Source organism: Hemiscyllium ocellatum, chromosome 9 (assembly GCF_020745735.1).
Source record: "Hemiscyllium ocellatum isolate sHemOce1 chromosome 9, sHemOce1.pat.X.cur, whole genome shotgun sequence".
Taxonomy (NCBI): Eukaryota; Metazoa; Chordata; class Chondrichthyes; order Orectolobiformes; family Hemiscylliidae; genus Hemiscyllium; species Hemiscyllium ocellatum.
The window spans coordinates 98,663,284-98,675,901 of NC_083409.1; the positions used below are offsets into that span (position 1 = coordinate 98,663,284).

The following is a 12,618-nucleotide window of genomic DNA, read 5'->3' on the forward strand; positions in this document are numbered from 1 at the left end:
GGGATATCTGGCCGGTATGGACGGATTGGACCGAAGGGTCTGTTTACATGCTGTACATCTCTATGACTCGATTAGAGTCAAGAGTGTGGCGCCGGAAAAGGACAGCAGGTCAGGCAGCATCCGAGGAGCAGGAAAATCAACATTTTGGGCAAAAGTCCTTCATCAGACTTTTTGCCCAAAACATCAATTTTCCTGCTCCTCAGATGCTGCCTGATCTGTGCTTTTTTGACGTAGCGCTCTTGACTCGTCCTCGCTTTCTGTCAGTTGGACATGGAGCACGCAGCTGTGTTGACACCCATAGTTGATCAGCTTACCAGTATTCACTGTTGAAACTTGCATTTGAATAATTGCCATCTAGTTGAGATGTTGAAGGGCACCGATGTGCCAGTAACTTGACAAGAAATCAAAATTGTAGGACAAAAATCTGAGGAGTGGGAGCTGAGCGAGATCAGAATAAGTGTAAGGATCAGTGGCAGAGGATGCCTGAGACCAGAACGAGATGAATAAGACAAGTGGATACATTATGCTTGAGTCAAACATTGGGGAAAAAGATTGCTAGCATGATCTTCAAGAAGGCTGGTACATAAATGGTACATGTTTCTGCCTCCTTTTACTACTACTATTATCATTGCTCTCTGAAGATGAAAGGCGGGAAATTGAAAATTTTTACATTTGCCCAGAAACTGGATAGTGACACTTCAAAAATTAAAAATCTAATTTAAATCTACATGAGCAGAGTGTGATGGAGATGACTGGTTCAGGTGAAGTGTTGGATTGATTGATGGATATCAGTTGATTCAAAGCAATTGCGTCTGCAGCAAGTGATTGTACCTTGAAGACATTTCAGCTTAATTGACGAGCTAGAATTCAAGCTTCTGAAACTGACAAGTATCGGGAAGAACAAAGGACAAAAGAAACAGAAGTAGGCCATTCACCCTTCTGAACCTATTCTGTCATTCAGTGAGGCACATTGTGTTTGATCTATTGCCTAACTCCATATACCTGCTTTTGGCCCACTTCCCTTAAATTTTTGTTCAGCAAAGGTATTATCTATCCTAAATTTAAAGCCAGCAACTAATCTGGAATCATCTGACATTTGTGGAAAAGAATTCCAAACCTTTCCCACCCTTCGTGTGTGGAAGTGCTTCCCAGCATCTCTTCTGAACAGTTGAGCCCTAATTCTCAGATGATGCTTCCTAGTTCTAGAATCTCCAGTGGCAAAACTTATCTACCCTGCCTTTTCCCATTGAAATGTTGAAGATTTTCATTAGATCACCCTTTAACCTTCTAAATTCTAGAGAAAACAAGCCTAATTTATTAAATCTGTCACAACTTAACCCAAGATCAGTTATCTTTTTGTAAATGTACATTGTATCCCTCCGAGGCTAAGGTATCCTTCCTAAAGTGTGGTACCCAGATCTGCTCTTTGTACTCCAAGTGGCATCTATCCAATGTTTTGTATAGCTGTAGTAAAAGTTCTGCATTCTTTTATGTAAGTCCTCCAAGTATAAATGCCAGCATTCTATTAGATAACTTGATTTTTTTAAACCTTTTATTCCAAGTGTTAACCAAAGGTTTGAATTTGATGCTTCAGGGTTAGTTCGTGGTCAGGGACAGGAGTGTGTGATTTGTTTTGGAATCTAGAAGTTAATAATGGGAGAGCCTTAGTCCTTACACTTGTTCAACAGGTACAGGTTCTTACAAATCGAATGGATGAGAGCAGGTGCTCCGGTTTCCTCCCACAATCCAAAAATGTGCAGGTTAGGTGAATTGGCCATGCTAAATTGCCCATAGTGCTAGGTGAAGGGGTAAATGTAGGAGTAAGGGTCTGGATGGTATACGCTTCGGCGGGTCGGTATGGACTTGTTGGGCCAAAGGGCCTGTTTCCACACTGTAAGAAACCTTATCTAATCAAACTGACTGCAATATTGTGTTTTGGGGGGGGGGGGGGGGGAGTGGGTGAGGTATGAACAGTATAGAGTTAAATTAATAAAAGGAGAGCAATCGAGATTTGCGATTTTTAAGATACGTAGCTCAGGTTGAAGTTCAGGTTGTAAGGTCGCTCGCTGAGCTGGAAGGTTTTCAGACGTTTCATCGCCATGCTAGGTAACATAATCAATGAGCCTCTGGTGAAGCCATTGTGTTATGTCTCATTTTCTATTTGTGTGTCTTGATTTTTTAAGGTGGGTGATGTCATGCTAGGCATTCAAACCGGAACTCCATCAATAAACACATCGATTTGGACCCTCTGAGGAAAAGAACTGGGAATGATATCATCCACCTTTAAAAGACCAAAACTGCATGGTGACAAAACGTCGGAAAACAAACCTTTCATTTCTGTGAGCCGACTGACAAACCGGTCCACCAAAATCGCTGGGTTTACCGCCTGAGCCATGAGCAGCAGATTAATATAGGGTCAGCAAGATGAGAAAGTTGAGTGTATGCCTCAGAGATTGGTGTGTGGGAAGCAGGTTTTGATTTCTGGGCCAGCAGCAGTACTGGGGAAAGAAGAAACTATTTGGGCCAGGCTTCACTTGCACCATGCAGTTTTACTACAAATTGAATAAGCAGGACTGCAGATGAGGCAAGATTCACATGATATGAATTTTAGTAAGGTAATGATTGGGACTGTCTGTGTATAGTTTGCACATTCTCCCCGTGTCTGCGTGGGTTTCCTCCCCACAGTTCAAAGATGTGCAGGTCGGGTGAATTGGCCATGCTAAATTGCCCGTAGTGTTAGGTACATGGGTCTGGGTGGGTTACTCTTCGGAGGGTCGGTGTGGACTGGTTGGGCCGAATGGCCTGTTTCCACACTGTAGGGAATCTAATCTAGATGATAAAGAACAAGGCAATAGTGCAGGGGAGTGGTGCAGGTGATGTTTACCAAGTGATATGTGACAGAAAGGACAAAGTACATGCAAAGTGTGGCCATCTAGTAGGATTCAGTAAACTAGCAAAATTCAAATCAAGGCCTTTAATATACACAGCAATTGGAACAAGGTGGGTGAATTAATGGGAAAAGTGTGATTTGGTACCTTTTGGAGCAATGTTATTGCAAGGTGACCAAGCTGAAAACTGAAGTAATAACAAAAGCTGGAAAGCTTAGCTTCTGCATCAGAAGAGGCATGAAATGATTATGCAATGCAGGGAAAAACTGGAGTTGAGTTTCGAAGAAATAAGTTCAATAGGATAAGGATAGGTTGAGATGGTCAGTTATATGGCATATGAATCATAAAGGACATATGAGAATTTTTAATTTGGGGATTCTTGACATTTTCAGACCAATAGAATCTCTACAGTGTGGAAGCAGGGCATTTGGCCCATCACGCCCACATCGACTATCCAAAGAACATGCCACCCAGATCAGCCCCCCACCCCCACCCCACATTCCTGTAACCTTGCATCTCCCATGGCTAATCCACCTAACCTGCACATCCCAACACACTATGGCAATTTAACATGGCCAACCTACTTAACTGGCACATCTTTGGACTATGGGGGTAAACCAGAACACCTAGAGGAATCCCACACAAACACGGGAAAAGTGTGTAAACTCCAAAATGCCAGTCACTCGAGGGTGGACTTGAACCCTAGTCTCTGGTGCTGAGAGGCTGGTAAAAGAGGAGAAAGCTAAGTAGCTCCATTAATAAAGGATGAAATCTATACAGTAGTGACAAATAAATTTACCTTGGAAAATCAAGGTGTGGAATATATTTTGGATTGAAATGGGATATAGCAAGGCAAATATTTTGAGGATGGGAGTAATATCTAGGCCCTCTAACAGTCTCTGTGCTTTAGGATGGTATAAATCAAGTCATGCAAAATTGTAGAAATTTTACTGTGAATGATTTTAATTTCAATATTGTGATAATGGTTTATAATATTTGATGTTGTTTGGGAACTTACACTCAAAGGAATTCTCGCTGTTGCTTAATGTTAATATCACCGAATTAGTAATCAAGAACCCTAGACTAATGTTCTGGAGACATTAATTCAAATGCCACTTTTAATTCCAGATTTCAGTAACTAATAAACTAGACTAATGGTGACTCTGTAACCATTGTCAATTGTGGTTTAAGACAACATCTCGTTTGCTCATGTCTCTTAAGAAAGGCAATCTGCTGTCCTTAGTAGATTTGGCCTGCATATGATTTGAGATCCAAAGCAATGTATTTAACTCTTAATTATCCTGTGAAATGGCCCAAGCAACCACTCACTTTCAATTAGGGATATGAAATAAATGCTTTTTTTAGTTTTTTTAAAAAGTTGAAAGTGGAGCTAAGTGGGTATTAATGTGTATAACATCTAATGTCCACAAGTATGTCACTCAGCAAACTCCACTGCCAATCTTAAATCAGTTGTTAGTTTAATTTTTTTGTACACTCAGGATTATCCTGCAAACATTGTCCAATTGAAGAATTTAGCCTAATGTTGGACACTGCTGTAGGTTTTGAAAGCAAGGATATGATCAGTACCTTGCATGTTCTGAAGTGCTGAAGGGATACACTGTTTGATAAAATTCACCATTCCTTGGGACATATGACCTAAATATCTGTTGTCATTAGCATTGAAATTTATATATTTTGTTATATAGTAATGCACATTAGTAGTAATAATATACAGTAATTTTACATTTACTTCCAAACTGTGTTTTTCACAATTAGAAGAAAATGGGCATGTTCTGCACATGTTTCAATTTAACAAAATATTGATGACCATTTTGCTGGTTCATTTCACAGGGTGATACCTTGATCAGTCAGAATCAACTTTCTTGTTTTAAAACTTAAAGACTGGCAGTTAGTTGTTGATCATCATAAATCCATGGTGGCACCTTTACCAGCGAGTCTACTTGCAACCAATCAGCACTGTCCCCTCATAGAGTATAAGTATTGGTTTTCACTAAAATTGGTATTCCTATGAAATATTCAGATGAGTGTAATGCAAAAAGCTTTAACAAAATGTTTTCAGCAGTATTCGAATTCTGTACTGGCAAATGACCATGAGCTATAATTATTATACCTCAAACCATAATTTAAATTTGTAATTTATGATTTGGTAAATACCAAATTATTCCTACAGTAAAAGATTATTTCAGGCTTTTCCCTTTCTGTTTCATCTTGCATGATGCCACATCCAAATGGCGGACTGTTTGGTTTCTCTTCTGACCCTACTAGAAGGTGCCATTTGTGGTTGCACTCAGTCCAAGCAGTTTTGTTTCTGGCAAACAAAACATAAATTTTGAAGTCTGCCACTTAGCAAAATATGCTTGTAACATTAAAGCATTCAGCGTACCTTAGCTCTTTTGTGCAAGGCTGGTCATGTAATTCAACCTGTAATGAAACAGCTTGGTTATTATTTCGTTGGTTTTCCTCACTAACTGAGATATCAGAGCAATGTTCCATAACACTGAAATGCAAACTTGACTGATGTTTCAACAACATCACAAAGTCTTGGAGTGATCAGGAGTTATGGAAAATATTTAAGAACCTTGAGATTGATGCTGACTGTTTATTTGTTAATTTTTAGATTTTCATAGGTTTGAGGAAGCATGAAGTATTTGCACAATGCTAAAGTCAGGTTGACAACCAGTTTTGTTCAATGGTAGCATATAATACTTTTCCAATGTTAATATTTTCATTTAATAAGGAGGGTGTTTTTGCATATGCATTTTTTTGCACTATTAGCTTCCCTTGTTTTTCTACGTGATATTGACAGCAAAAGGTAACTTCTCTAAAGCAGGTATTTCTTTACAATAAAATTCCCAAGTCACATTAGACTTCCATACTTGGCATCATTTCTACGATGAGACTTGTTTAGTCAGGATAGAAAAAACAAAGTTGCTTGATAACTGCAACCACAAGTAGGTCAAGAGAGCAGTCTACCAGCTGACCATTTAGATGTAGTGTTGTCCAAGATAAACAGAATAAGTAAAAGTTAATTTAAAAATATCGTTTGGTGTTTACCAAGTTACGATGAAATGTAAATAGCCTGTAGTATAATAACTAGCTCAAAATAATTCCCATGAATAAGAATGCAAGAAATAGAAGGAAGAGTCACTTGTTAGAACTTGAAGATTGCTGAAAATAGGAGTCAAGCCATCAAGTCTTTTTGCATTCTGCAGGTCAGCGCTTACCACATTTCAAAGGGAACAACAATTCAGCTTGTCAAATTTTTGGACTGTTTTGTTGAGTCCATGATGAAATTCTTTGACTGCATATTTAGTGTTTCAGCAAGACAGAAGCAGCAGAAAGCCATACAGGCCTCTAGTCTGGTCTTCCATATATTAAGATTTTGTCTGATTTGATCTTGCCCTCACCAAACAGGACTCTGCCTGTTCCCCATAATCCTTGCCACCTTTACAGCTATCGTCATCAATGTTGTTTCATGTGAATTAATGGAAAATATACTCTGAGGCTTCAGATATGAGTCTACCAGTTTGAGATCGACTTTACCAATGCAAGACCAAGTAATGATATTTAAATGTTCAAGCTAAACTTCAGAACAAGGTTATCAGAAAGGTCTGCAATGCAGAAAAATGCACTTTCAGCCCATCAAGTCTGTGCCAGTTAAAAATAAGTGCCTAATTATTCTAATCCCATTTTTCAGCTCACGGCTCGTAGCCTTGTGTGCCTTGACATGCAATTGCCAGTCGAAGTATTACTCGACTGTTATGAGGATATCTGCCTTTGCCACTGGTGCAAGCAAGTTTCTGTCTGTTTACAGCAGTGAAGCTAGAAAATGTACCTGTGTATAAAGCTAGCATGTATTCATTTCTTCATAAGTGCATTCTTGGCAGTCTTAGTATTCTACGTTTTAGCTATGCAATTGCACTGTTATTTAAAGATTTGTTTTTAAATCTGAAAACATATCACTGTGACTGGTCAAGTTTTTTGAGCTTGGAAGCACCAAAATTTATATCTGAAGAAACACTATCTTTTTATGTTATTGATGATTTGAAATTATATAAATGTTTGTTTGTTTTTAGAAACAGAACACATCAGTAGTGTTATTTTTCAAGCCACTTGCCTTCAATTGCAAGGAAACCCATCATGGGCTTAAATGATGCAGATATGGATGAGGAGAGTAAGGAGTAAGTACTTACAGTTGTCGTTGATTATTTTTAAAATGATAAAATGTTTAGAAGTCTAAACTTGAGAATATTTTACAGTTGTTACTGTTGCTCTGTCAGAATTCTGTTGTGGTAACTACTCTGAGCTATCATGTTTCAATGATTTGACATTCTGAATGACAGTTTCATTGATAAAGCAAACACATATAAAACTGGACTGACCGCCTACTGATTTAGAAACAAGTGAGGCCTGCAGATGCTGGAGATCAGAGTTGAAAACTGTGGCACTGGAAAAGCACAGCAGGTCAGGTAGTACCCGAGAAGCAGGAGATTAGATATTTTGGACAAATGCCCTTCATCGGGAATGTGGGGGTGGATAAGGGGGTTGGGAGATAAATAGAAGGGTGGGGGAGACCACACCAACTCGTGGAACGTTTTAGGGAGCATCCCTGTGACACACACACCGAACAACCCTGCTGCCCTGTGGCCGAATACTTTAACTCCCCCTCCCACTCCTCCAAGGTCATGTAAGTTATGGGCCTCCTCCGCTGTCAAATCCAAGCCACCCAATGCCTGGAAGAACGCCTCATCTTCTGACTTTGATCCTGTGTGGCTGGAAGGTCCCATGTCAATTTCACCAGTTTCCTTATCCCAGCTCCAACCCTCCCATCTCGGCACCGCTCTCTTGAACTGTCCTACCTATCCATCTTCCTTCCCACCTATCTGCTTCATCCTCCCCTTTGACCTATTACCATCACCCCTACCCTGCATTTACCTACTGCCTTCCCAGCTATCTCATCCCCCCTCTTCTTTATCTCCAAGCCCTCTTCCCCACCCCAATATTCCCAATGTAAGGTTTATAACCGAAATGTCGATTCTCTTGCTCCTAGGCCACTGCCTGACTTACTATACTTTTCCAGTACAACACATTTTTTGATAGTCTGCTGATTTGCTTGTTTTGAGAAAATGCTATTTGTATGTCCTGATACCTATCCAAATTTTAAACTCATGCTAAGAACAGAAAATACTCAGTTTGTCAGCATCTCTGGAGGGCAACGCAGATAACATTCTATATAGTCAGAATGGAGTATTGTTCAACGTCTCTGTACCATTCCCCATGATTTATTCTGTCCCTGTTTCTAAAGAATTAATGTTTACTTTTATCTCTGTTCCTCTTTATATGCTTGTGAAAGCTATTGAAAACTGTTTCTATATTCCTGATTGTTTCACTCTTGAATGTTATTGTTTCCCTTTGCATCAACATTTTTCTAATTCCTTGCTGGTTAAAAAGCCACTCCAAATCACATTATACCTTTTTCTTTAGTCTTATACTACTTCTAACCTCCTTAGTAAGTCATGGATGAATCTTTCTTGCTGAGCTTTGGGTTTTCAACAGAAATGTATATTTTGTGCATTTTGAATTGTCATTTTAAATGCTTCCTACTATTATGCATTGCTTCTTGATCGAAAAGGCCAGTTTCATTCAGCCTGGTGAATGAGGTAACATTAGTTTGGAAAGTTAAAAGCTTCTGGCAGGCATCAAAAATAATCACATTTTCTCAAGCTGATGGAGAATGTGTTTATTACTGTAATATGGAAGTTGAGCACATAGAAGTTGTTAGATATTTCCACTGCATTGGAGGTCATGACACAGGACTGGAAAGAACTTCTCTTTTACAGGTATGTTTGTTCCAGCTGGATAGCCAACAGTGCACTATAGACCACAAACCTGAACTGGACACTGTAGGTGAGACTTTGGAGGCCTGGCAACTACATTTACAGATGATACAAAAATAGGTAGGAATGTATGTTTTGAGAAAACAAGGAAGTTGCAGACCAATTATAGTTTGGTTATGTGGGCAAAAATCTGGCAGGTGGAGTACAATGTGGAGCAGTGTAAATCTTTTCACTTAGCTAAGAAGAGTAATTAAAGCAGAATATTAATTAAATTGAAAATGGCTGTGGAATTCTGTGATGCAGAGAGATTTAGCTGTTCTCATACTTGAGTCTCAATGTTAGTAGGCAGATGCAGCAAGGCTTATGGAATACTGTTCATTATATCAAAAGGAATTGAAAATATAAGTAAGAATGTTGTGCTCCATTTTTGCAGGACACATTGAGTATTCTATACAAAGTTTTGGCCGCCTCATTTAAGGATGGATGTGAATACTTGGGAGGCAACTGATAGGAGATTTATTGAATTGATAGCTGTCTTATAAGATTGGTTAGACTGGGCATGTTTCTCTGAACTGAAAATGTGTTGCTGGAAAAGCGCAGCAGGTCAGGCAGCATCCAAGTAACAGGAGATTCGATGTTTCAGGCATAAGCCCTTCTTTCTCTGAAGTTTAGGAATATGAAGGTTGATTTGATTGACATATCAATCATGCAATCCTGAATGGTCTTGACAAGGTGGAAGTGGGTATTATGCTTCCCCTGGGTGAACCAGACAGGAGGCGCTGTTTTTAAAATTAGAGGTCACCCATTCAGGACAGAGATGATAAAATTTGGGATTGTGGGAGGTCGGAACATGAGTTTTTGGGATGGGGGCAGGGGGTGACCAGAGCAGGCAGCCAAATAGCTACCAAAGGGAAAGATATAAAAGAGACCTAAGGGGCAACTTTTTCACGCAGAGGGTGGTACGTGTAAGGATTGAGCTGCCAGAGGAAGTGATGGAGGCTTGTACGATTGCAACATTTAAAAGGCATTTGGATGGGTATATGAATAGGAAGGGTTTGGAGGGATATAGGCCGGTTACTGGCAGGTGGGATTAGATTGGGTTGTGATATCTGGTCCAGATGGACAAACTGGACCAAAGAGTCTGCTTCCGTGTTGTACATTTCTATAACTCTGACTCAAAATGGCATATTAAGTCTATTTAAGAGAAACAAACTGCAAATAGCATCATTGAAACAGAAACTAAGAGTAAGCGTAGGCCATTTAGCCCTTCAAGCCTGCTCCACCATTCAGTATGATCATGGCTGATTGTCTATCTCAGTGCCATGTTCCTGTTTTCTCCCCATACCTCTTGACTCCTTTAAAATTAAGAACATTTATTCAGTGACTTGGTTACTCCAGCCCTATGTAGTGGAGAATTCCACAGGTTCACTATCTTTTAGTTGAAAACATTTCGCCTTACCTCATTCCTAAATCGTCTGCCCCATATCCTGAGACTGTCTCCTGCTTCTAGGCTCCAGAACCTGCATCTAGTGAGCGTGTCCAATCCTGTTGAGAATTTTGGATCAGATCCAGTCTTACCCTTCTAAACTCTAGTGAATACAAACCCAGTCAAACCAGTCTTCCCTCTTGTGGTCCTGCCAGCCCTGGTATTACCTGGTGAACCTCAGCTGCATTTCATAGTGAATCTCTGCTGCATTCCTTCCATGGAAAGTATATTATTTCTTATGTCAACAGACCGAAATTTGCAGTGTTCCAGGTTTGGTCTCATTAAGGCTCTCTATAACTGCAGTAAGATATTCCTACTCCTGAACTCAAATTTTCTTGCAGTCAAGGCCAATGTGTATGTTCTGAACCAGTAATTTCAGTTCATACTGCTGATTTTCACAATCACAGCATCTTAGCTTTTAAGCATCTGACTTATTGATTCATTATCCTCAAGTATAAATAGTTGATAGTGCATCTAAATATTTATCAGGAAATCGCCAAAAATTGACGTCACCCAGAAATAGTTTGATGGCAACTTTGCACAATGTTTCTATCGTAATTTTTTTGGAACCAGACAGTTGTGTCAATAAGCAATAAAATATCATTTGTTCAGTTTCAATTAGTGATTTAATTTTTTTTAATCTTCTGTAGACAAACTTAATTTTAATAAACTCATTTAACCCCTCAAAGACCATGATCATGCAATGTTCTACCAGTGAGTCATGCCAGCTGTTACTTGGTGCTCTCTCAAATCAAAGGCCAGCTTCACAGATTCAGTCAGATGCTAACTGATAGCCTAGTGAAAGACTTGGAGTTTAAAACTTGGAGTTTAGCATGATCTGTAGTTGATGTAACAGTGACTTCCTGAAAAATGCTATGAACAAAATTTATATAATCTAAACAGAGACAATTGTACATGAACGTGTTTGTTTTAATATATTGTCAGATGTTTGAATTTTTAAGTGCTTTTTACATCTTTCAGCCCTGGGACTCAATCCAAATCTATTAGAATATATACAGAAGAGCTGCATTTAATTAATGTTTTCAGCATCTCTCTGTCTATGTCTCCCTCTCGGTCTGTCTCGGTCTCTCTCTCTTTCTCTCTGTCTCTGTCCCCAAATGATTCATATAAAATAAATTACTTTGTAATGACTATTGTTATCTAGTATTTATATGTACACACTTGCGTCTATTTCTTTTTGATGCCAAGGTAATGAATAACATTATAACTTGATTCTCCAACAATATAATACTTTTTACTTTCATTGGAACAAGTAAACAACTTAATAACTCATACAAAGGATAGTGTCCACAACTGCTAACTTTCAAAAAATAATGTTACCATTTGAACCAAACTCAATCACTATGACAGTACTTTTTCCCTCCAGAATGTTTTCCTTGTGAAATGAATGAAAATGGTCTGGAATTGAACCCTTCCACCTAGAATCTCTCGCTCTTAGAGGACAGAGGACTAGGGTGCATTTAGCTCATCATTCGTGTGTCAGAGTAAAGGCCTGTCCAGTTGGTCACAGTATCCTGTTTATTCCCCAGAGCTTTGTAAACTTTTCCTTTTCAAGGTTATGTCTACTACTCATTCTATTTGCAATTGAATCTTCTACTGGCAAACTTTCAGGTGTAATCACTAAGTACCTTTGAAAAAGCTGTGGTGAGCTACCTTCTTTGAACTCCTGCAGCCTGCGTGGTTTAGGTACATTTGAAGTGCTGTTCGGATTGGGAATTGACCCAAGTGAAGAAACAATGATGACATTCCAAGTCAGGATGGTGTATGGTTTGGAGAGGAAGTTGCAACCAGTGGTGTTCCCATGTACTTGCTGCCCATGTCCTTTTAGATGGTAGTGGTCGTTGGTTTAAAATATATTGTCTCAGGATTCTTGGTGAATTTCTGCAGTGCATCTCAACTGATACTGAGCTTTGCTGCAGAGGGAGTGAATGTTTTGTGGATGCGATGCCAATCACATGGGCTGCTTTGCCCTGGATGGGGTCAAACTTGAGTGTTGTTGGAGCTGAACTCATCAAGCCAAATTTTGGAGTACTGCATTGCACTCCTGATTGGTGCCTTGTCAATGATAAACAAACTTAAAGAAGTCAGGAGGTGAGTTATTGCTGCAGGATTCCTAACCTGTGACCTGCTCCTGTAGCCACCGTATTTACATTTCTAATATGGCCATTCTGGTTCTGTTTTGAGTAAACGGAAATCCTCAGAATGTGGATAATGGGAGTTTAGCAATGACAGTGTCAAGGAAGGATGAGTAAATTCTGTATTGTTGGAGACAGTATTTACCTGGCACTTGCGAGGCATAAGTGCACTTGTTGTATATCAGTGCAGGCCCAGGTCTTGCTACATTTGGATACGATATCTGAGGAGT

General features: G+C 39.4%; 1 protein-coding gene across 7 annotated transcripts in view; it reads left to right on the plus strand.

The window, feature by feature from the left end:
- znf644b (zinc finger protein 644b) overlaps nt 1-12,618 on the plus strand; it is a 170,970-nt gene that overhangs the window by 103,221 nt on the left and 55,131 nt on the right. For 5 of the 7 annotated variants that reach the window (XM_060830606.1, XM_060830603.1, XM_060830610.1 and 2 more), the window contains one exon: nt 6,986-7,090. The exons of 1 other annotated variant lie outside the window; for it this stretch is intronic. In XM_060830606.1, coding sequence (XP_060686589.1) covers nt 7,050-7,090 — 41 coding nt within the window. In that variant the 5' untranslated portion in view covers nt 6,986-7,049. Of the gene's footprint in view, nt 1-6,985; nt 7,091-8,749; nt 8,817-12,618 lie in introns of those variants that run through there. One more of the 7 variants, XM_060830609.1, reaches the window with a different exon arrangement.